Genomic DNA, 25025 nt, shown 5'->3' with positions numbered 1-25025 from the left:
AAAGAAAGAAAGAAAGAAAGAAAGAAAGAAAGAAAGAAAGAAAGAAAGAGAGAGAGAAAGAAAGAGAGAGAGAGAAAGAGAGAGAGAAAGAAAGAAAAGAAAAGAAAGAAGAAATCTAGAAACTCATGTCTTCTACAAGAAAAAGCTGCCAGGATGAGAAGGAATGAAGTATGCCCCAAAGACCCATCCAGGAGCATTCACAGGCAGATAGAGAACCATTGCAGTCTGGGAGAGAGGAGTGCCTTGATGAAAGCCATACAGGCTCTATTTCTAGATTATAAAAACTTTGTCGTTTAGGTATGAGACTCTTGCAGAACTTATTTACAAGTCAATAATTTTCTGATTGAAATAATGGTATAAATTTTCTAAAACAAGAGCTATGGGGTTTTCAAAATGAAATAGTTTTGTTCTGTGAATTTCTTAGTGTGCTGTTTGCTTTTAGTTCCATCTAAAGTTACTAATCACTAATTGCCACTCCTGCAACTGTCCTCATTTCCGATCCTTGGTTTCAGGTTTCCTGAGGAGTCTTGAAACACTTGATAGCTACAAGAAACATTTTTGTTGTTGTTCATTTTTGAAAAAAACAACAACTGTATTGTTAAATTTTATTTTATTGTCATAAAAACACTTAACATATCTATTCTTTTAAGATGTGAAGTGTACAATGTGGTATTGTTAGCTACATGTAGGGATGATGTTGTATAGTGATGTTGTGTAATAGATCTCTTGAATTTAATCATCTTGCATGATTGAGACTTCATGCATTTTTTTTAAGTTTATTAATTTATTTTGAGAGAGAGAGAAAGAGTAGGGGAGGGGCAGAGAGAAAGGGAGAGAGAGAGAGAATCCCAAGGAGGCTCTATGCTGTTAGCGCAGAACCCAACATGGGGCTCAACCTCACCAACTGTGAGATCATGAACTGAGCCGAAATCAAGAGTCAGACGCCTGACTGAGCCACCCAGGTGCCCCAAGACTTGATACATTTGATTAATATCTCCAATTTCCCTCTCCTTGCAGCCTCTGACAACCACCATTCTATTCTGATTCTATGAGTTTGACTATCTTAAACTTTGTTTTTAGAGTAGCTTCAGGTTCCCAGCAAAATCGAACAGGAAGTACAGACACTTGCAGTATACCTCTGCCCCACACATGCAACCTCCCCAACTACTGACATCCCACACCACAATAATACATTTATTACAGTCAATGAGCCTATAGTCACATATCATCATCACTCAAAGTCTATAGTTTACATTAGGGTTCAACTTGTTGTACATTTGGAGGTTGTAACAAATGTGTAATGACATATCCCTACCATTTGTAGTGTCAGGTAGAATAGTTTCACTGCCCTAAAAATCCTCTGTGCTCTGCCTGTTCATCCTTCCATCCCTGCTAACCTCTGGCAAGCACTAATTTTTTTACGGTCTCCATAGTTTTGCCTTTTCTAAGGTGTAATATAGCTGTGATCATACAGTATGTAGTCCTTTCAGATTGGATTCTTTCACTCAGTAACATTAAGTTCTACTGAGTAATACTAAGTTTCCTCTATGTCCTTTCATGGTTAGGTGGCTCATTTCATTTTAGGCTAAGTAACATCCCATTGTTTGGTTGTACCACAGTTTGTGTATGCATTTACCTACTGGAGGACATGTTCATTGTTTCCAGCTTTGAACAATTATGAATAAAGCTACTATAAATATTTGTGAACAGGTTTTTGTGTGGACTTAGATTTTCTACTCATTTGGCTGAATATCAAGGAGTGCGATTGCCAAATGGCATGGTAAGAGTATATTTAGTTTTCTAAGAAAGCGCCAAACTGTCTCCCAATGAGGCTGAACCCTTTTGTGTTCCTGCCAGCATTGAGAGTTCCCATTGTTTCATGTCCTCACCAGCATTTGGCATCGTACATATTTTCGGTTTTGGCCATTGTAATATGTGTTTAGTGGTATCTCATTGTTTTAATGTACAATTCCCCAGTAACATATTATGTTCAGCCTTTTTTCACATACTTCTCATCTGTATACCTTCTTTGATGAGGTTCAGGTCTCTTGCCCTTTTTCAAACTGGGTTATTTTCTCATTGTTGAGAAATGTTAAAAGTCCTTTGTAGCCATCCCTATCAAAATAACACCAGCATTCTTCACAGAGCTAGAGCAAAAACAGTCCTAACATTTGTATAGAACCAGAAAAGACCCCGAATAGCCAAAGCAATCTTGAAAAAGAAAACCAAAGCAGGAGGCATCACAATCCCAGACTTCAAGCTGTATTACAAAGCTGTAATCATCAAGACAGTATGGCACTGGCACAAGAAAAGACACTCAGATCAATGGAACAGAATAGAGAACGAACCCAGAAATGGACCCAAAATATATGGCCAACTAATCTTTGACAAAGCAGGAAAGAATATCCAATGGAATAAAGACAGTCTCTTCAGCAAATGGTACTGGGAAAACTAGACAGCGACATGCAGAAAAATGAACCTGGACTACTTTCTTACACCATACATAAAAATAAACTCAAAATGGATGAAAGACCTCAATGTAAGACAGGAAGCCATCAAAATCCTCGAGGAGAAAGCAGGAAAAAACCTCTTTGACTTTGGGTGCAGCAACTTCTTATTCAACATGTCTCCAGAGGCAAGGGAAACAAAAGCAAAAATGAACTATTGGGACCTCATCAAAATGAAAAGCTTCTGCACAGTGAAGGAAACAGTCAGCAAAACTAAAAGGCAACCAACGGAATAGGAGAAGATATTTGCAAATGACATATCAGATAAAGGGTTAGTATCCAAAATCTATAAAGAACTTATCAAACTCAACACCCCAAAAAGAAATAATCCAGTGAAGAAATGGGCAAAAGACATGAATAGACACTGTTCTAAAGAAGACATCCAGATGGCCAACCAACACATGAAAAAATGCTCAACATCATTCATCATCAGGAAAATACAAATCAAAACCACAATGAGATACCACCTCACACCTGTCAGAATGGCTAACATTAACTACTCAGGCAACAACAGATGTTGACGAGGATGCAGAGAAAGAGGATCTCTTTTGCACTGATGAGGGGAATGCAACTTGGTGCAGCCACTCTAGAATACCATATGGAGGTTCCTCAAAAAAATAAAAATAGAACTACCCTACAACCCAGCAATTGCACTAGTAGGTGTCTATCCAAGGGATGCAGGTATACTGTTTCAAAGGGGCACATTCACCCCAATGTTTATAGCCACGCTATCGACAATAGCCAAAGTATGGAAAGAGCCCAGATATCCATCGATGGATGAATAGATGAAGATGTGGTGTATATACATATATATATACAATGGAGTATTACTCGGCAATCAAAAAGAATGAAATCTTGCCATTTGCAACTATGTGGATGGAACTTGAGGGTATTATGCTAAGCAAAATTAGAGAAAGACAAATATGATATGACTTCATTCATATGAGGGATTTAAGATACAAAGCAGATGAACATAAGGGAAGGGAAGCAAAAGTAATATAGAAACAGGGAGGGGGACAAAACATAAGAAACTCTAAAATATAGAGAACAGAGGGTTGCTGGAGGGGTGCTGGGAGGGGGGATGGGATAAATGGGTAAGGGGTGTTAAGGAATCTACTCTGAAATCATTGTTGCATTATATGCTAACTGACTTGGATATAAATTAAAAAATAAATTAATTAAGAAAATCCTTTGTGTATTTTAGACTGTAGTCTTTTATCAGATGTGTCTTTTGCAAATATTTTCTCCCAGTCTGTAACTTCTCTTGTCATTCTCTTAATACTGTCATAGGCAGAGCAGAAGTTTTTAATTTGAATGAAGTGTAACTTATCAGTTATTTCTTTAGTGGATTGTACCTTTGAGGTGGTATCTAAGAAGTCTTCACCACCACCACCACCACCCCCCCGAGGTCACTTATGTTTTCTTCTGCCATCTTGTAGGAATTTGATAGCTTCACATTGTACATGTAGCTCTATGAGCCATTATGAGTTCATTTTTGTGAAGGGTGTAAGTCTATGTCTAGATTCCTTTTGTATCATGTGGATATCCACTTATTATAGCACCATCTGTAGACCAGACTCTTTATTTCCCATTGTATTACTTTCAAAGATCAGTTAACTGTATTTATGTGGCTCTATTTCTGGGCTCACTGCTGTGTGTTCTATTGATCACCAGGACCACGCTGGAACCAGCTGAACATCAGCCTGTAGCCTCCCCATTTCCCCTTGGGCTCCTGGCTTCCCTGCCCAGACCCCTTGGCCTTTCTGTGGCCTTTTTCCATCCCACGCTCCCTCTCAGGTACAGGTCTTGGCTCCCTCTCACGTCCTTACCAACCAGTCCAGCCAAGTCTTGCTTCAGGATCTACCCTTCTAAGGAGGCAGCAGAAAGGTGTAAATTGCACAAATTGTTCTTTTCTAGAATAATTTGTTAAAAAGTCCCCTGTCAGAAACATCTATCTTTAGTTGGGAGAAAATCCCAGATTGCACATTGGGTACTCTGGGCCTCTTACCTCTGGTTTGGGCTGTTTCTCCAGAAGGAGAGGCCAGGATGAAGGAATGGGGGATCCTCAGTAGTCCTGGAAGAACATGGGGAGGTCAGCATGGCCTGCCCTCACACACTATGCTAGGCTTCTTGTCCGGAGGCAAGTTACTCAAATCCTTGGGACTTGCTTTGTGCTCTGTGAAAATGGGGCTAATATTGGACAGATTGAGGTAACATGAAGTCCAGCAGATTGGTCAGATTTATTAATGATTACTTATATTTTACTTTCTGTCTTTTAGGTTTTGTGACAGGTTACTTCCCTTTTTTTTTTATTTTGAAATAATTATAGATTCATAGAAATTGTACTGAAATGTACAATGGTGTCCACTGATCCCATCCACCATCCTTCTTCAATTTGATGTAACATAACACAACCATAGTACAAAATCAGCCTAAGGAGATTGACACTGATGCAATCCAAGAGCTTATTCAGATTCCACTAGTTAAAAATACACGTGTGTGTGTAGGGGTGTGTGTGTGTGTGTGTGTGTGTGTGTGTGTGTGTGTGTGTAATGCTGTCCAGTCTCATTACATGTGTAGCTTTGTGGAACCACTGTCACATCAAGGTACTCATCTGTACCCCCCCCCACCCAACCAGGCTCCTTTGTGCTACCCTTTATTGCCACCCTCACCCTCTCCCTCCCCTCCCTAAACCCAGGCAACCACTAGTCTTGTCTCCATCTCTATCACTTTGTCATTTCAAGAACATTTTTATAAATGAACTTACAAAATGTCACCTTTTGGGATTGATTGACTTTTTAAGCTCAGTATAATTCCCAGGTTCATCCAAGTTGTTGCACAATCAATAGTTCGTTCCTTTTTATGGCTATGTAGTATTCCATGGCCAGTATGGACAGTTTGTTTATCCATTCACTTCTTGAAAGACATCTGAGTTGGGGCTATTATGAATAGAGCTGCTATAGACATTCATGTACAAGTTCCTGCATGAAATTAAGTCTTAATTTCTTTGGAATAAATGCCCAAGAATGCAACTGATGGGCTATATCCTTTTTTTTTTTTTTTTTGAGAGAGTGAGAGAGAGCATGAGTGGGGAAGAGAGGCAAGGGGTGGGGGGGAATCCCAAGCAGGCTCCACGCTCAGTGCCGAGCTGGATGCATGGCTCAATCCCATGACCCTGGGATCACAACCTGAGCTGAAATCAAGAGTCAGACACTTAGCTGACTGAGCCACCTAGGCTCCCCTGATGGGCTATATCCTAAGTCTCTTCATTATATTTGTTTCTACAGCTCCTTTCTATTTCTTGACAAGTACTTCTGGTTATCTGTTTATGGTACTGATAATATGAGTAACCTCTAAAGACATGTATACTGAATCATTGTTCAAGCTATGGCAAAAATTTTTCCTCTTCATGAGGATGGGTGCAGCATAGAGAAAGGTGGACCTGTGTGATTACACCAGGTCACGTGCAGGTGCTAAATGAAGGTGATGCTTTCTTCAGCTGTGTGGGAAATGTTCATTCTTATCAGTAATCAAGAACAAGGAATGCTTCTAGCAAGGAGTAAGTACATTAATAGCAATACTACCAGCCATAAGTAAGGGTTGCAACTAAAGGAATTTCTGAGAAAATTAACAAAATTATCACAAGAAGTAGATAATAATTACTTAAGTAAAGAGATGAAGTAAATTATATCTTTTCCCCATTGTTTATATCATCCTTATTTCTTTTTGATAAATTCTTTTAACTTTATAAGGAACAGTTTCCATCTTATATAAACTATTCCAAAATATGAGGAAGATGAAAAGCCACCATCTATGAAGAAGAACCATCCTGAAATAGCACAGAAAATACAATGTTGATTTTACTAATGAATAGGAAGACTTTTTTAGGTGAACTGATATATCAAAACAGCAGTCTGCTAGTGTCCTGGGCAATATTGTTGGGCTTCTTTCACTCAGTATAATTATTTTGAGATTCATCCATGTGGTTGCATGTTATCAATAGTTAGCTCCTTTTATTGTGTGTGTAATGTTCCATTCTAAGAACAAACTATGGTTTGTTTATCCATTCACCCGTTGATAGACATTTGCATTATTTCAGTGGTTGTTTTGAGTAAAACTTCTGTGAATGTTTTTTTTTATCAAGTCTTTGTGTGGGCATATGCTTTCCTTTCACTGAGGACATAAAATTACGAGCTACTTGAATACCTTACAGTTGAGCAGATTAATGCAGGCTCTGGAGGCTGAGTGAACAAATTGTGTGAGGGACATAGGAATCGCCAATGTGGCTGAAGCAGAGGACCTAAGCGTGAGCTTTGCATCTGGTGTTTGATGGCTGTGCATTTGATTGCAGGCTATTTTCTTTGTTATGGGCTCTCCATTTTTCTCTCAGAATGAAGTCCTGAATTCTTCTTGGCCTCTTTGGACCTCTCACATTGTGCCCAACCTTCCTTTTCAGGGTCCTTAACTATACCCACTATGTTCTTTCCTTTAATGAGAATAAGAAGATGGTGATAACAGCTTAGCTATATTGTGGACCTGGGACTCAGGTATGCAATCTACATGTATTATTGTGTAATCCTTCTAGGAGCCTCATGAAGGAGGTACCATTTTTATGCCTTTTGTACAGGGAGGAAACCACAGCTCAGAGATGTTAAATAACTTGTCCAGGATTGCACAGCTATTAAGTGCTAGGTTGGATGTTGGACTAGATCATCTGACTTCAGAGCCAGCACCTTTAACCACAATGTTGTACACCCGTCATCACTGAAAGGACAGATTGTGAATGGAATTTAAGACGCCATTTAAACTGTTCTTCCATATCATCTAGTTAATTCCTATATTCCTAACTTAAGTGTTTCCTCCCAGTGGCCCAGTGGCAGTCCAGACTGGGTTGGATCACCTTGCACCAGGTGCCTGTCTCAGATCTCTGTGTCTGTCCAGCTGAGCTGGGAGTACAGCATGGATATAGATGCCCTCCTTTGCTGCCCTTAGTATCTACTGCCCAAAGAGTGCTAGGTACTCAGTAATAGCATTGATTAAACCAGTTGAATGAGTGAATGAATTTTATTATCAGATATGCATGTTTGTCATCAGCTTTATTGAGATATTATTTACACATACAGATGTGTAACCACAATCAAGATAAAATTACTTCAATCACTCTAAAAGTTCCCTGTGCCCCTTGCAATCTCCCTCTACCTTCCAGCTACCACTGTTCTGTTTTTCTGTCCCTATAGTTATGCCTCTTCTAGAATTGTTTTAAAGTTTCTTTATTGAGAGGGAGAGAAAGTGAGTACTAGTGGGGGAGGGGGAGAGGCAGAGAAGAGGGAGAGAGAATCCCAAGCAGGCTTCACACTGCCAGTGCAGAGCCCAATGCAGGGCTCGAACCCATGAACCACAAGATTATGACCTGAGCCCAAATCAAGAGTCGGATACTTATTGAGCCACTCAGGCACCCCTAGAATGTTTTTTTAAGCAATCTCTATACCCAGCATGGGGCTTGAACTCATGACCCCTACTAGATCAAGAGTCCCACACTGTTCTGACTGAGCCAGCTAGGTACCTCTCCCTTCTAGAATTTTAGACAAATGGAATTATACAGAATGTAGTCTTTTGTGTCTGTCTTATTTAACTTAGCAGAATGCTTTTGAGATGCATCTGTGTTACTGCATGTGTCAGCAGTTCCAGGTATATATTTAAAACCACCTTACATAGTTATTTTGGTAACAGTCCAGAGATAAACAGCCCCACTAAGGTTTGGACTTGGTTTGTAAGAACAGCAGTTCCCAAGAGTGCTCTGCAAGATCCTTTAAGAATGTCCACAAAGCCAAAATGATTTTCATAATAACCCTAAGATGTTATTTGCATTTTTCACTCATTATCTGAGTTTTCCAGATGCTACATGATGTGTGGTATCATCTGTAGATTGGTTGCAGAAACAGATGGAATCTGTCTTCTATTAAGTTGTCTGGCTTAAATTTGTAAAAATGTTAATGCTACTCTTCTCACTAAAAGTTTTTGTATTGGAAAATATAATATTTTATTAAAAATGTTAATTATATTAACATGTAATCGATTTCTTGTTAGATACATGAATAGATTTTCTTTTAATTTGAGATAGTATGCATGGATGGGGTGGGGGCTGAGGGAGAGGGAAAGAGAGAATCCTGAGCAGGCTCCATGCCCAGCACGGAACCCAAAGCAGGGCTCGATCTTACAACTACAAGATCATCACCCAAGCTGAAATCAAGAGTTGGACATTTAACCTCCTGAGCCACCCAGGCACCCTCCTCATGAGATGACTTCTCATATGACAAATAGTAATAAATATAAGTCATGTAAACAGAAGCTCTTTGGGGGCTTCAGGATTTTAGTTGTTGAGAAACCCTTAGTCCAAGAAGTTTAGAATCTCTAGAGTAGGGACATTTTTGAAAAGGCATCGGGAACAGGATGAGGAAGTCTTGGAACTGAGTGGGCTTAGAAGAGGTCTGGAGACCTGGCTCATGGTGCCTGGAGAAGGGGTCTCCATCAGGTGGTGCCACATAGAACGTGGGCTGGAATGTAGGGACAGGCAGTGCAGCTACGATTGGACTTCAGGCTTGGCACTTGCTAAGTATCTGATGTCTGTGCTGTATTCTGATCCCAGGGCAAGCATAGGAAATCATCAGGACCTTTCGTTGGTTTTCAGGAGAAAATACCCTAACCATCTCTCTGCAATAGAGTTCTAAGCTCAGATTGAAAGACTGTCTAAAATAATTATTATTTTTTTTTAATTTTTTTTAATGTTTGTTTATTTTTGAGACAGAGCATGAATGGGGGAGGGTCAGAGAGAGGGAGACACAGAATCTGAAACAGGCTCTGAGCTGTCAGCACAGAGCCCGACGCAGGGCTCGAACTCACAGACCACGAGATCACTACCTGAGCCAAAGTCAGCCGCTTAACCGACTGAGCCACCCAGGCATCCCTAAAATAATTATTTTAACAAAAGCAGGTGGGAGGCTAGTCTTCTTACTGGCAAAATTCTTGTGGGGAAAGCTACGTGTGGATTTTAGTTAGTGATTTTGATAAAGCTGTTAATAAACAGCAAAATTGCACCTGCTGTCTTTGACCTGTTAACTGCTCTTCTCTTACAGGAGAAAGGGCCTGTGGTTCCGACTGAGGAAGATTCTTCTCTGTGTTCTGGGGTTGTATGTTGCCATTCCATTTCTCATCAAACTATGTCCTGGAATACAGGCCAAACTTATTTTCTTGAATTTTGGTAAGTACCACGTGCCCACTTTGCCTTTAATTTTAGTAAGGGTTCATTTGCATGATGATTTATATTTGCATATTTACCACCCAGATCGAGAAATAGAAACATTTCTATTACCCAGAAAGTTCCCTGTGCCCCTTCCCGGTCACAGGCTGCTATAGTGACTGAATTACTCTCCAGGGCTGGTATCTGTGTACACAAGTGACTTCTGCATGGGCAGAGGTCTTTCTTTAGCTGAAGTGGGTGAAAGTGTTAACAATGTGGAGAGTCTTCTGAAGCTGTTGTGTTGGAGATGCTTTGCCCCTTGTGCAGTCTAGGAGGTTAACTGTCCTTGGAAAAGATGACCACTTAAAGATGACCACCTTAAAAAAATAATTAGGACTTTTTCTGGAAAAAAAAAAAAAACACAAAAATTAGCCTGACATGCTTTGGTTTCTATGGAATTATATGCTGACTTTATGGGTGCTGTAGTCTCCTTGAGTTAACTTGGATCTTGTGTGGTTTTTATTCATGCTGTGTATTTACTTTTGTGCAAGTGGGAGGAGAAAGGACCAGAAGTATCAAGTTTAGGAAACAGAAGGCAGAGGGCTCCCAAGTACATAATTGCTGGGAATAATCCTCTCCAGGAGCATCATTTTACACCTACAAGATGAGGCTAGGAAGGAAGAGGTTGGGTCTGTGGGTGTTAGAATTTGAGGATAGAACTTGGTGCTTGGTACACAGCAGGTGCTCTGTAAGTGATGGCCTTCAGCTCAGGTGTAGGTGGCACAAACCAGTCAAGGCAGGCTCTGTGCATGCTTTTAGCTATGTTGGTTTGCAAAGAGTGGGTTTAAACCGTGTGTGTTTGGGAGGAGAGGCTGAGAAGCTGGGGCTGATGTCGTGGGAGGAGGCAGCAGGGTTGCTGGTAGAGTGGAGGGAGGAGGAAGCTCATGAAGATGAGGAGGAGGACAGGCAGGAGGCGTTGAGATGGCTCTTGTGTGACTGTGGCCTGAGACAAGTTCAGAGAGTGGGGTGGCACTGGGGGCAGGTGTGTCAGGACTCCAGAACTCTCTTCTATAGTAGCTCTGCAGGTGCCTGAGCATACAAGTTCAGGGTTGTTAAGCCTATAATGGATTTAATCACAGAAACTTGGAAGTCACTGGCTAAAAGGGCATTTCTGCTCTAAAGAGGAACAGTAGGAGGAGGAAGAGAAATAGTAAGGTCAATGTTTAATACTTTGTAAATCTAAAGTAAGTTTTTTACTTGATATCTTAAAATAAGTGTAAAATACTTGTATGCCAAGAGGCATTTGATTTTTCTAACAAACTTAGCTGAGTTTCTAGGAATTTATCTTGTCTAAGTTTTTGCCAGTGTGAGAAACACAAACTTAAAAAGAACTAACAACATATTAAAATCAAGGGAGCTTTGATTTTTCTGACTTTAACTCTTAAATGTCCACAGTTGGTCCAGCACAGAAGAGAGTTTGAGTTTACATGTAAACATGAAGTTATAGGGCTGCATATTCCCTGATGGCAGATCTTAGGATTGAATGACTTTTCCAACTCTGTAAGCCTCTGGGTGCTTTGGGCAGGTGCCTTTGCCACATGGTGGGGTCCCAGCAAATAATTTGAATTGAATTGATTTTCTTTAAATCAGTTATTTGGGCTGCTTTAGACGCAGCCCACAAATGTTGCTTGGTTGGTGGAGCAGAACTTTGGGGTTCTCGTAGGCCAGTCCTCTGCACCTCCACAAGGAGATGCTGGTCTCTTACCCTTTCCTTCCACATGTCTGCTGCATGGTAGTGAGGTCACCTCCTCTGTGGGATTGTGGGGGTCTCGAGTGTAGCCCTGCAGTGTTTTGGAAGTTTCACCCCACGGTGCTGGAGGGCTAGTGTGTTGGAGTAGCACCTCCATTTTTGTCTCCTCGAAATGTGAATCATGATCCTGTGGATTTCAATTTGGACACTAAAGGAAGTCTAACAGTCTTTTGGGCCTCAGAACCTGATTAAAGAATATATATATATATATATTTTTTTTTAATTTTTATTTTAGAGAGAGAGTGAGCATGTGAGTGGGGAGAGGGGCAGAGGGAGAGAGAGTGAATCTTAAGCAGCCTCCATGATCTGCACAGAGCCTTGACACAGAGCTCCATCCCATGACCCTGAGATCATGACCTGAGCCGAAATTAGAGTTGGACACTCAACCGACTGAGCCACCCAGGCACCTCAAGAATATATTCTTAACTTCACGCCAAATCTATCTGAAATCAAATTCATAAATCAGATAAATAAGCTTTTGAAAAAGCTTAGCTCCTATGGTTTCAGGCATTATTCTACTTTGAATATATTTCATAAGCAAAAAATATATGATCATTCCAAAAACAAAATTAACTGCAAAGCCCTGAATGGTAGTAAAAGAAGAAAAAGAAAATCATTCTGAGAAAATTGTTAACTTTGTTGCTTATATATTTCCTGCTGGTCTCTTGTCTGAGTCTCCACGCATAAATATAAATATATGTGCTTTTCATACTCAGGTTCAAAAGTATGATTCCATCTCAGTGATGTTGGGTGATACCCAGTATTTGTGGTCTTGAAGTCTAGATAACTTTTTTGTTGTTAAACTGAAGTATAGTTGGCATATAGTATTACATTAGTTTCAGGTGTATAACACAGAGCTTCAACAATTATATGTATTCTCGGGGTTCCTCACAATAAGTGTAGTTACCATCTGTCAGTATACTAATTTGCTACAATATTATAGACTGTATTCCCTGTGCTGTACTTTTTATCTTCATGATATATGTATTTAACTAGAAGTTTGTACCTCTTCATCCCCTTCCCCTATGTTGCCCTTCTTCCCACCCCCTTCCCCTCTGGCAACCACCAGTTTGTTCTCTGTATTTGTGGGTCTGGTTTCAGTTTTTTTGTTTGTTTGTTCTTTTGTTTTGTAGATTCCATTTGTTTTATAGATTCCACGTGTAAGTGAAATCATATGGTATCTCTCTTTCTCTGATTTATTTCACTTAGCATATACCATCTGTGTTGTCTCAAAATGGCAAGATCTCATCCTTTTTTATGGCTGTGTAATGAAATCTAGCTATCTTCTCTGCAGTTCTTTTCCCCTCAGATCTAGAACTATCTCTTGGTGAAAGGAATGTTTCAGTTCAGAGGCCTGCACAGAACTGCTCCTCTGCACATTACCTTGGGCCTTTTTTGGAAATAGGTTAGATATATAAATTATATATTTGTTTTTAAAGCAGAAGGCCAGCCAACTTGCTTTAACATTCTCTGGGACAATAATTCTTAAGCTTCCTCTTTTTCCTTCCTCTTAGCAGTCCCTGTTAACCCTTGATAGCTGTCTTTCTTTTAAATTTTTTTTATTTGAGTGTAGTTGACACACAATGTTACATTAGTTTCAGGTATACAGCATAGTGACTGGATAAGTTTAAAAATTAGGCTGTGCTTACCACGAGTATATCATAAACATGATTACAGTATTATTGACTATTCCTTATGCTGTGCCTTTCATCCCTGTGACTAACTTACTGCAGAACTGGAATCCTGTACCTCCCACTCCCCTTCTCCTATTTTGCCCATCGTCCCCCCCCCCCCCCCCGCCTGCTCCCCCACCAACACTTCTTTCTGGCAACCATCAGTTTGTTCTCTGTGTTTGTAGGTCTGATTCTGCTTTTTGCTTGTTTATTCATTTGTTTTTGTTTTTGTTTTAGATTCCACATATGAATGAAATCATATGGTATTTGTCTTTCTCTGACTATTTCACTTGGCATAATACACTATAGATCTATCCATGTTGTCACAATGGGAAGCTATGGCCCTTTTTTTTATGTCTGAGTAATAGTCAGGTGTGTGTGTATGTGTGTGTGTGCACGCACACACACGCTACATTGTCCTTATTCATTTGTCTATCCGTGGACACTTGAGCTGCTTCCATAATCTGACAATTGTAAATAATGCTGTAATAAACATGGGGATGCATATATTTTTTTGAATTAATGGTTTTGTAATTTGGGGGTAAATATCCACACAGTATAATCATAGGATAGTTCTATTTTTAATTTTTTTGGGGAACCTCCATACTATTTTCCTTTCTTACCCCTTTTCTTATTAGGGAAGCCCCTACAGCCCACATCATGTAGTTAAAATTTGATAAAACCCAGGGCCCTCTGGCCCTCCCCTTGTTAGCACCTTGTTCGCACTCTTCCAGTGCATCAGTGACTGGGATGAAAGGTAGCCCCAATATTTAAAATGTCAGGCAGTGAAAAATGTCTATTATGGCTAAGTAGCCATAGCCTCTCACCCTATCACATTTCCAGATGGTCTAAAGAAGGGATAATAGATGAGGTTGTTTTCTGTTCATTTATGTACTCACTGGTTATTCACTGAACACCATTTGTGCGGGATCATGAGCATTGGTAGGTGGTTGCTGGTAAGTGACGGTGTGGCCAGGGGGCAGATAATGCAAAATGGGAAGGAAGGGTTGAAGCAGCTGGTTGGGCCCTGCTGGCCTGTGGACACAGTGGCCTGTGTTTTGGGTTCCTGGGCTGTGCAGTTAAGCTGTATGTGAGGCCGAACTTACATACATAGCCATGAGGAGCTCAGTCATTGTTCCTGTCCCTGTCCCAGACTCCTCACTCCTGCCCCTGCCATGCACCTTGTGCACTGCCAATGGGCCCTGTGCTGTGTCCCTGACTCAACCCTATGGAAGAAGCAGGGTCTCTGAGGGTCATATGGCCAAGGGATGTGATCACACAGGAGGTCAAAGGGTCCTGGTACTCATTTGTTCCTGGACACCAGGAGTGAGGTGTGTTCTGGCCTGGGCAGATCCCACAACCCTCCTCCTTGCACCACTTGACCTGGCCCTTTGTGGAGTTTCTGCTCACTCAGACCAGTAGTTCCCAGTGGTTCCTCTGGCCACTTACTCTCTGGAGCTCTCTGACACCCCGGACTGACCAGGGACCTTCACTCCAGAGAGGTTTACAGGTGGCATTTGCTGGACTTGGTGCATTCACTGCCTGCTTTTTCATGGATATTTCTAAAACGGAAATAAAGGTGAACTGGAAGATAAATTTTGGGGAATGAGGTCCTCCTAGAGTAGAATTTGGCTTCTCAGTTCCTAGATTTCTCAGGCCTGGAAGCTTTTGGGATTAGCTGCCAATCCTCATTAAACACTTTTCACAGGTAGGGGGTCCTCTCAGAGCACTGGGGAAGTTTGTAAGTAGCTTGGCCGCCTTCTCTTCCGACACAGAACCAGCCTGAGGCCTGAGAGCTGAGCCAGTGGAAGCCAAGTGCCCTCAGTCCTTGATGACACCAACTTTCTGCTTGGCATGGGAGGTGGAGGGTGGGTAATTCCAGCCTCAGGAGTGGAATTAAGACAGACTGGGTGTGGAATGGACAGTGGGCACCAGGTTCCGGTTTTCAGAGTTTTATTGAGGAAGTCATTTCACTTCACAGTTGTCAGATGATGAACTGGCCCAATAAGCTGCAGCCTTCAGTTTCCACAACATGGAACAAAGTCCCAGAATGGAGATTGCAGGAGTAGGTACCTGTGTCTGAAATAGCACAAGAAAGAGAGGTCCTTTCCAAGGGCCTTCTGGTAGGGAGGCTTCTCTGAGTCCCATTGCCAGAGTAAGATCTGAGCTCCAGAGCATGGCCACATTCATCCCTGGGGGCAGATGTAACAAATAACCACAAACTGGCTGGCTTAAAACAACAGAATTTTATTCTCTCCCAGTTCTAGAGCCTGGAAGCCTGAAATCAAGATGTCGCAGGCCCATGCTCCCTGAGACTCTGGGCACAGTCCTTCTGTGCCTCCTCCTAGCCTTTGGTGGTGGCTGGTAGTCCGTGGTATTCCTCGGCTTGTAGCTGCCTCTGTGGTCATGCGGCTGCCTCCTCCTGGTGTCTTTACACTGTCTTCCTCTGTCCTTGTCTGTGTCAGTGTCCCAATTTTCCTTTTTGATGAGGACACCACTTACACTGGATCAGGGTCCACCTCATGATCTCACTTTAGCTTAAATATCTCTGTAAAGACCCTATTTCCAAATAAAGTCACATTCTGATGGGCTGGGGGTTGGGACTTCAGTGTATCTCTTTGGGGGGGCACTAATCAACCCCTAGAAAGGACATTAGGGCCAGTCTGTATCAGAGCCATTTCCCTTCTTCCTTCCCATCTGATTAGCGAAGAGTGTGGGCTGTGGAGTCAGGCTGCCTGGGTGCAAGTCTCAGTTCTGTGATATGTGAGCTGGTGACTTAACAAGAGCTGTAAAATGGAAGTGGTGGTATGCACATCACAGGAAGCACTACAGGAGGGTATGCGCAGTGCAGGGCTGGCATGGTGGGAACACCAGGAAGTGTGATGCTACCTCCTTTGATGGCCATTCTTCTTTTGAGAGAAAGGAATGATTAAAGTTGAAAAAATTTAGCCTGCTTCTTAAGGAAGAGATGGGTTAAGAAACTGGAGGTACAGGCAGCAGCCTTGGTGAGTGGATTTGTCTCCTTGCATGGTGTGAAATTCTCAGGGCATTTCTGGGGAAGGAGCTTGTGTGTACCCCCATGTCCTCCCGAGGGGGTATTTCATTTCTTCAGCAAATGTGTAGTGAGCTGCAGTGGGCATTTGAAGAAGTGAGAGCTAGATGTGCAGGTATGTGGCAGGAGAGCACTCAGGTTGTGAGGACAGCAAGTGCAAAGGCCCTGAGGTGGGAGATCAATGGTTGTGGCTCACAAATGGGATGATAACAGGAGATGAGCATGTTTGACTTTTGTACCATGTGGATATGTGCAGTTATGTGATGAAACTACTCTCTTCACCAAAGAAAACTGTACAGAGGTATGTGACTCCCTTATGCAAGGTGGGATTGGCTAGTCAGTACCATCCTGCTCTTTGTTGCTACCCCTTTTGGGAGATGCCATTTTATAAAGTAAGTTGCACCTTAAGGTTTTGGGTTTTTTTTAAGTGTTTCAATTTTTAACTAAATATATCTTTAAAAATTGTGTTTGCCACAAAAGTAAAAGTACAACAGTATATAAAGGAAAAATTAAATATCCCCTATCTGCCCTGTGCATGTGCTCATGTGCACACACACACACTCTTCACTAACAGCCTGGCCTGTGTCTTCCTGTATTTCTTTACAAGTCACATGTGGGTGGTGGTGGTGTGATGTTGCTTGCTTGTCTTTACAATGGCAGTGTAGGACTGTGCAGTATACATGTCATCTCTCTCCTTCCCTGCTCTTCTACCTGTAGTTCATGGACATTCCTCCAGGTCAGTGGGTCTTGACTGGTCTCCAGCTAAAGGCTCCCGGATTTTCCTTAGTGTGGGTGCCCCACAGAATCTTGTCCTCTTGGCAGGCGACCTATAAAATCTAGGGCTCCTGCTGTACAGTTCCACTCAGCGTCACTCAACTCTGGATGGACTCTGTGGATTCCCTGCGCCCATACCTTATCTTTCACTGGCCTGTCGGCATGAAGTGATGGATTTAGAAACTTTGGGACCCCACTTGACTGACTCATACCCACAATCACTTGGTCACCGAGTGCTGTGGCCCCAGCTCCAGAACACGCCATCTGCCTGTCACTTTTCCCACAGTCCCTTCCACCAGCACCCTGACTCCAGCCTTCAGTTGCGGCTCAGCCAGGCCTGGCTGGCCTCCCCATCTCCAGCCTCTCTCAGGGCCACAATGTCCCTGAGGCTCTTCGGGGATCTTGCTTTCCCTCACTTGTATCTTCTCACCTTGAACAACCATCAGAGGACCATCACTACTCAGACCTTGTCCTTGCTGGAGGATGTGCAGGTGTGCTTGCAGTATTCCAGCACCTCTCTCTCAGCTCTGCATCTGAGGCTGGAGGGCCCTGTGCACCTGGCATTCTTGCTTTGGAAAAGACTTTGTGCTTCTTAAGAGCTTTGCCTCTGCTGTATGTGTGTGCACGTGTGTGTCCATCTGCCCCCACTAATCCTGGTTTCCATCTCTTTGTCCCCCCACAGTGAGGGTTCCCTATTTCATTGACTTGAAAAAACCGCAGGATCAAGGTTTGAATCATACGTGTAATTACTACCTCCAGCCAGAGGAAGACGTGACCATTGGAGTCTGGTGAGTGCTGGGCAGTGTGGCCAATGTTGTCCAAGACGATTGTGCATCCATTTTTATCTTCACCCTCCTCTGTTTCCAAAGCAGAGATCTTGGCTAAATTTGATCCTAATGGATGGAACACGATGAGATGGCACCAAATTCTGTTCTGAGATTTTCAAATAGCGAAGGCTTTGTGAACCAGGCTGTTTGTTGCAGAGAACTTTATTTCCAGGGGGAAAAAGGAGAGTATGAGTATGGAATCATGAGCACAGGTTCAAAATGCACCCTTTCTTCTCAGAGAAGGGAGCATCTAAACATTGGAGATAGCTGGATTTCTTTCATGTGCAGCACTCCCAGCAGTTGATAATGATGGTGTTTGCTATCTTCCTCATATTTACTTTTTTGAGCCACAAATTTAAATTGGATGTAAGCTCTGTGACTTCTCTGTGACTCCTTGGAATCTATTTTCATGTTTTTTTCGCTGTGGAAAAGTGGGTGTTTCTGAACAACTAAATTAAAATTGACCAATTTTCTGTGGTGTTTTCCTTTTTCTCTCAGAAGCAGCTCAGCATCACTGCCCCTTTATGTGGCTGGGTTTCCCTTTCAGTAGCCATAATGTCTCTCTCTGCTGTCACAGAAAACTGCTGTGTATGTGAGATGCTTCTAAACAAAATGCTGTGGGTGGCTTCCCAGTGTGGGCTGTGGGGAAGTTCAGGCATTTCTAATGGTCCTGGTTAAAGAATATAAAATAGGAAGGGAGATTATTGTTCTAGGAGTTGATGCTGGCACTAGTCTTTTGTTATTGCTGGTTTAATTTAATCTTGCATTTGCTGACCAATGTGTATGCATGGGACACTTTGCTCTTCTGTCTTCAGTCAGAAGCTTGGAATGTTTTGCTCAGAGCTCTTTGGTGAGGGAATTAGTCAGCCCTCCTGCTGGTTAGTGTGGTCTGTGCTTTGAGACACAGGGAGTTAGTGGGGACCTCTTCCTCAGGTAGGGCAGTTATATAGCAGGAGGGGTGTTTGTGGTGCTGATAGGCTGAAAGCTCTCACAGCAGTCACACAAGAAGGTTGTACTTAGTGACAACAATGGTGAGACTAAGGGTAGTGACAGCCAGGCTGTATGCTGCTGGGGCCCTGCTGCCTGCCCACGTCTGCACCCTGTGTTTTCATGAGGACTGTCTGGGCCCTCGGGTGGCAGTAGGCTTGTTCTCAGTTGCTTGTCTGTGGGCATAAACTCTCTACCTGGCAGAGGGCAGGAGAGCCCTGGGAAAATAGGGTCCCTTCCCTCTGACTATGACCTTCCCTGGCCTTTAGGAGCCTCCGGTTTGGAGTAGGCTGCTTCCCGGAAGTGAATCAGCTTCAAGCACCTTTATTTTTTGTATTTAATTTTGTTTTAGTTTGTTTATTTAGAGAGAGACAGACACAGCATGAGTGGAGGAGGGGCAGAGAGAGTGGGGGTAGAGAGAGAATCCCAAGCAGGCTCCATGCTGCCAGTGCAGAGTCCAATACAGGGCTCAAACTCATGGAACTGTGAGATCATGACCTGAGCCAAAACCAAGAGTCGCACACTTAACCAACTGAGCCATCCAGGTGTTCTCCAGCACCTTTAAAATGTGCCTTTCCATCCCATGGATTTGTAATTGCCAGAGAGTGATAATTATGGTCAGAATCACCCAAAATGCAAGCCTCTGGAACGAACGAAAGAAATGTTAGAAATTAAATACTAAAACTTAAGAGCTAGAACATTTAAAAAATGGCCATTTAATACTTTCAAACATTCTTGCTAATAAATGTATGTTTTACAGACCCTCCTCTGTGATTAACAGTATTTGTTGTGGACTGACTTCATATTAACCAGAGCATCTCCCTGGAGGACAGTTCTGGCCAGAGAGACCGAGCCCACCTGCCTGGCCAGGTGTGGGATGAGTCAGGCTTATTGCCAGTTCATCCACACAGCATGTCAGCCTGCAGCATCTCCTCCTACAGAGATGGGTCTGCTCCCAGATGCCTTGTGAGCAGGCCCTTGAATGTGTTGTGCATTAGAAAGGGTGCTTTAAGGATGGCCAGGCTTCTAGTCCAGCTCATAAAGATCAGTGTTGCTGAATTAGCACCCATGATAGCATGAACTATCTTAAGTATGTTGTGAGTTAAATTGTGTACAGTTTAAAAATATAGGTATGTATGAACATTAAAAAAAATTTTTTTAAGTAGGTATGTATAAGAGAAAATGATGTTACTTGGCTAGTATTTATTAAGTGCTCATTCTGTGTAAGGCCCAGGTGAAGGCCTGGTGACTGAGCCAGAATAGATTGTACCTTACAGAACTCCAGTTCACACGAGAGAAACCCTACCTCATACTCGCCCCTGCCCCACGCAACTGCTACCAGAGGGAGCTTCTGTGGCCCAGAGGGAGCCCAGGTGCAAGTCAGGAAATCTGTCAGAAACCATCCCTGTAGCTTGAAGCTCTGTAGTTATTTCTCCTTGTGATGAGGGCAGTTTGTCTCTCCAGCCCTTCTGTCCTGTTCTCTGCTCAGTTGTGACTCTGTTCCTCCATCATTCTATCAACAATTGCCATCATTTGATTATGTCACTCTGCTCTGCTTCTGTTTCAGGCACACTGTCCCTGCCGTCTGGTGGAAGGACGCCCAAGGAAAGGACCAGATGTGGTATGAGGATGCCTTGGCTACCAGCCACCCTATCATCCTGTACCTGCACGGAAATGCAGGCACCAGGTGAGGAAGAGGAGCCCACACAGTATGTCTTCTCTGATTGCTGACTCCTTTATGAGGTGGGAAGGTCCTGGCCCAGTTGGTTCTACTGATCCACTGCAGTGAGGGAGTGTGCAGACAGTGGGGCCATGGAGCATCCTGAGAACACAGGAAAAGGCAGTGTTTATGGAGTTTGGGGAAAAGGGGGTCAAGGTGAAACTTTCATGAAGCAGTGTCCCTATAGGCTCAGAGCAAAGTGGGCTGTGTGCATGATGAGCCCAGGTGCAGTTTCCTTGGGAACTCCTTTTTTTTTTTTTAAGTTTATTTATTTATTTTGAGGGAGGGAGCACAAGCAGGGGAGGGGCAGAGAGAGAGAATCTCAAGCAGGCTCCACACCATCAGCACACAGCCTGACTTGGGGCTCGAGCCCATGAACCATGAAATCATGACCCAAGCCAAAACCAAGAATCAGATGCCTAATCAACTGAGCCACCCAGGCACCCTGGGAACTCCTGTGTTAAGCAGGTATGGGAAGCTGTGTCCAGAAACCCCTTATGTGAGCCTGGCACCTAGGTGGAGTGGAGGAAGCTGTGTCTCTGTCATAGTGACCCAGATTCTGGGCCAGAGTGGGTGTTTCCTTCTTCCTGATAGAATTTAAAGGGCAAAGTGAGGGCCTGTGATTTAGGAAATAAGTTTCTCTGAGTAAGGAACAGTGGTCCCTCAGAGGGGTCATTGTGACACTTTAGGACTGCAGCACCCCTGCGGAATGCTGTCTCCTGTTCCATCAGCCACCCCTGTCATCCCACACGGTGAGGGTCTGTCGTCCCACCGTGAGGATCTGTTGTCCCAGGGAGTGCTCTGTCATCCCAGGTGGGGGTCTGTCATCCCAGGGTAAGGATCTGTCATCCCAGTGTGAGGATCTGTCATGCCAGGGTGGGGGTCTGTCATCCCAGGGTGCAGTCTGTCATCCTAGTGTGAGGGTCTGTCATCCTAGTGTGGGGGTGTGTCATCCCAGTATGAGTGAGGATCTGTCGTCCCAGTGTGGGGGTCTGTCGTCCCAGTGTGGGAGTCTGTTGTCCCAGTGTGAGGATCTGTCATCCCAGTGTGGAAGTCTGTTGTCCTGTATGAGGAGGGTCAGTCGTCCCAAGGTAAGTATATGTTGTCCAAGGGTGGGGATCTGTCTTCCCAGTATGAGAGTCTGTCATCCCACTGTGAGGGTCGCAGGCAGTCTGGCACTTTCTCACTGGCAGGCGTGCCCGTCTGCAGGCAAAGGCATACTTCCTTGCAAGGGGCAATAATTGCTGAGAGGTGGGGGTGACATCAAAGGAGGGGTGGCCAAAAGCAGAGGGAGGCCAGAGGCACCCCAGCTGGGTGTGCGCAGACAGGCTTGTCAGTGCTGTCACATCAGCTGATGAGTGTGAGTTGTCTATCCCAGCTGTAAGTCAATGATGCCAGTGTGTCCTGCTGGGCCACTGCTGAGGCATTGTCTGTACCAGGCAAAACCCTTTGCCCAGGTTTATCCCAGGTGCTTTTCAAGAGTGGCTTTAGTGATGTGGCCTTCAGATTAGCTGGGAGGGTCTGTCATCCCAGGGTGGGGGTCTGTTCCTTCTACCCATGTGGTTGACAGAAGAGTGTCTGGAAGAGCAGGGTGAGGAGGGAGGAGGTGCATTTTCTGAACAAAGCAGTGCCTGAAAACCTCCAGGAGGGTCACTGTTGTTGCAGCTTCCTTAGGGTGTGTGAGAAAGAGCCAGCAGGAGCCGACAGGAGGGAGGGCCACAGCAGGGTCTGGGTGAGGGTCAGTGTGGCACCTTGGCTGGGGGGGGATGTGATTTTATAGGCAGAACCAACAAGGAGATCAATTCATGGGCCTTTCTGGAGGGGCAAGGAAAGCATGGTGGTGTTGGAGCAGAGGGGCTGCACAGTGGACACTGCAGGAAGTCCAGGAAGTGAAGCCTGCAAGGATGGTGTGTGAGCCTGGAGAGCAGAGTGTGTATCTGCAGAATCATGCATGCACTTGGCAGTTTGCTTTCCTCTTTGTCTGGGACAAACTACAGTGGGTTTCTCTTCTGCTTTTCAAAGAGTAAGTGGTTACTAATAGCTCTGGTAGCATCTTTGTATAAATGAGGGAAGTTCATAGTTTACTGGGAATAAGCTTCAGTTAAGCAATGCCAGTCGCATGGTAAAAAAGAGTAGCCTAAACTTCCGGTTTGAAGGAGCATTGAGACTTTGAAAGTGTTGCTGCCCCTTCCCCGTCTCCCCAGAGACTGCCTACATAGACCTGCTGGCCACCCCTTGGCCTAGCAGGATTGCAGTGGCCCTGGCTCCCTGGGGTCCAGTCCCTGGCTACTGCCTCACATTTTATCATGTGCTCAACCTCTTCTTTTTGTGCAAGGTGGGGAATTTGAACAATCTAGACAAAAGCCACCATGAATGCCTCCAAAGATAACTGAAAACATTTTACATTTTTTCCTTCTGGTCCTGAAATTTATTCCCTTGTATTTCTGTGGCTTCATTGTATTGGTTTTCCTCCTTTGTCTCATCCTTGTCTCTCTCAGTGACAGTCCCTGCCCCCCCCCCCCACACACACACACATACACACACACGCACACACATACACACCCAAAATGGCCAGAGTGCTCTTAGCTATAAAAAAGGAAAACCATTAAGAAGGCTAGACAGGGTGAACCTGCCCATTGACACACTTTCCTTCCTGAGGCAGCCCCATCCCCACTTTGGTGTCTGTCCACAGTAACAGCTGACCAATAACTGGACAGAAAGTGTGAGAAGGGGTAGATAGTCCTCGGACAAAGAAGTGTAGACACACATAACAGTTTGGGTGCACAAAAGCCTGTTCAGCCTCAGTAATAAGTGTCCACTACATGCTAGTGTGTGAGTGTGGGGCTAGGAGATGGGCCAGGGCCCCTCTGAAGATGGCTGGGCAGTAATAGTTAAGCTTATGATCACACACACCTTCTACCCAGCAGTTCTGTGTGTAGGAACATATTCCACACATGGATCACATGTCACGTTTGCAAAGGGATATCAGCACAGGCTGGACATGGCAGCAAAACTCAGGTTAACAGCAGATAGGAAAGAGCCAGAACAACTGCAAGATAAGGCAGAGGGGAACTGCAAATACTGCAAGTTGGCTGTGATTTACTGAGTGAAAAGTGAGAGACAGGGGTGCCTGAGTGGCTTGGGTGGTTAAGTGTCCTGTTCTTGATTTTGGCTCAGGTCATGATCTTGTGGGCATGAGATTGAGCCCACGTTGGGCTATGCACTGAGCCTGGAGCCTGCTTGGGATTCTCTCTGACTCTCTCTCTCTCTCTCTTTCTTTCTCTCTTTCCCTCCCCGACTCATACTCTATCTTTAGAATAAATAAATAAGCATTTTTTTTTTTTTTTTTAAAGTGAGAGGCCATGCTCGCTTCGGCAGCATATATACTAAAAAAGTGAGAGGCAGTAGAGTATGTGGCAGGTACCTATGGTAAAGAAGCACCTTCATCTCTGCCTACATGGTGGTCCCTGACACGGGGGACTTGAGGGAAGAGATGGATCCTGGGCAGGAGTGAGAGGCTTACTGTGCATTCTTTTGTGTCTTCTGGATTTTGTATTGTATGCATGTATTACCTAGTCAAAAATACAAGTATGGTAATAAATAAGAAATATCCCAAAAGTACTAAGGCTGTCCCTTGCTTGGCATGGTACTGTCAGAAATAAGCTTGGAGCCACTTAGGGTGCCCTGCAGAGGAGGTCACCTATCACCATTGACCCTCTTTGTATGTATTGAAGGAACAAGTCACTACAGACCCAGACACTCCAGTACTGACCCTGGGGCCTGCCTTTTTTAAAAGATGTGCTAACACCCATTCTTGTTTCCTTTTCCCTGATTCTTTAGAGGAGGTGACCACCGAGTGGAGCTTTACAAGGTAGGTGAGGATGGCACACAGTTGTATGACAAACAGTGTGGTGACCACAGGCAGAGTGGGGTCCTCGGTATGATGACGGGTGGAGTGGGTCCACAGTGTGATGACAGATGGAGTGGGGTCCACAATGCGGATGATGAGCAGAGTGGGGTCCACAGTGTGATGACGGATGGAGTGGGGTCCTCAGTATGATGATGGGCAGAGTGGGGTCCACAGTGTGACAATGGGCGGCATGGGGTCTGTAATGTGGATGATGGGCAGAGTGGGGTCCACAGTGTGATGAAGGGCGGAGTGGGGTCCACAAAGTGGATGATGGGTGGAGTGGGGTCCACGGTGTGATGACAGGCAGAGTAGGGGTCCACAGTGATGATGGGCAGAGTGGGGTCCATAGTGTGATGACGGGCAAAGTGGGGTCCACAGTGTGATGGACAGAGTGGGGTCCACTGTGTGACGATGGACAAGTGGGGTCCGCAGTGTGATGATGGGCAGAGTGGGGTCCACAGTGTGGATGATGGTCAGAGTGGGGTCCTCAGTGTGATAATGGGAAGAATGGGGTCCACAATGTGGATG

At 44.0% G+C, this 25025-nt stretch overlaps 1 protein-coding gene across 2 annotated transcripts in view; it reads left to right on the top strand.

The window, feature by feature from the left end:
• The window catches only part of ABHD12 (abhydrolase domain containing 12, lysophospholipase), an 86995-nt gene that overhangs the window by 49367 nt on the left and 12603 nt on the right, over positions 1–25025 (top strand). For both annotated transcript variants that reach the window (XM_040447916.1, XM_040447917.1), the window contains exons 2-5: positions 9641–9765; positions 17736–17841; positions 20435–20554; positions 24428–24458. In XM_040447916.1, the coding sequence (XP_040303850.1) occupies positions 9641–9765; positions 17736–17841; positions 20435–20554; positions 24428–24458 (382 nt within the window). The remainder of the gene's footprint in view (positions 1–9640; positions 9766–17735; positions 17842–20434; positions 20555–24427; positions 24459–25025) is intronic.

This window comes from Herpailurus yagouaroundi, unplaced genomic scaffold, assembly GCF_014898765.1.
Source record: "Herpailurus yagouaroundi ecotype Mexico unplaced genomic scaffold, PumYag 196, whole genome shotgun sequence".
NCBI classification, from domain to species: domain Eukaryota; kingdom Metazoa; phylum Chordata; class Mammalia; order Carnivora; family Felidae; genus Herpailurus; species Herpailurus yagouaroundi.
The sequence above is the reverse complement of the archived record's forward strand: the minus strand, read 5'-3'. Positions and strand labels throughout refer to the sequence as shown.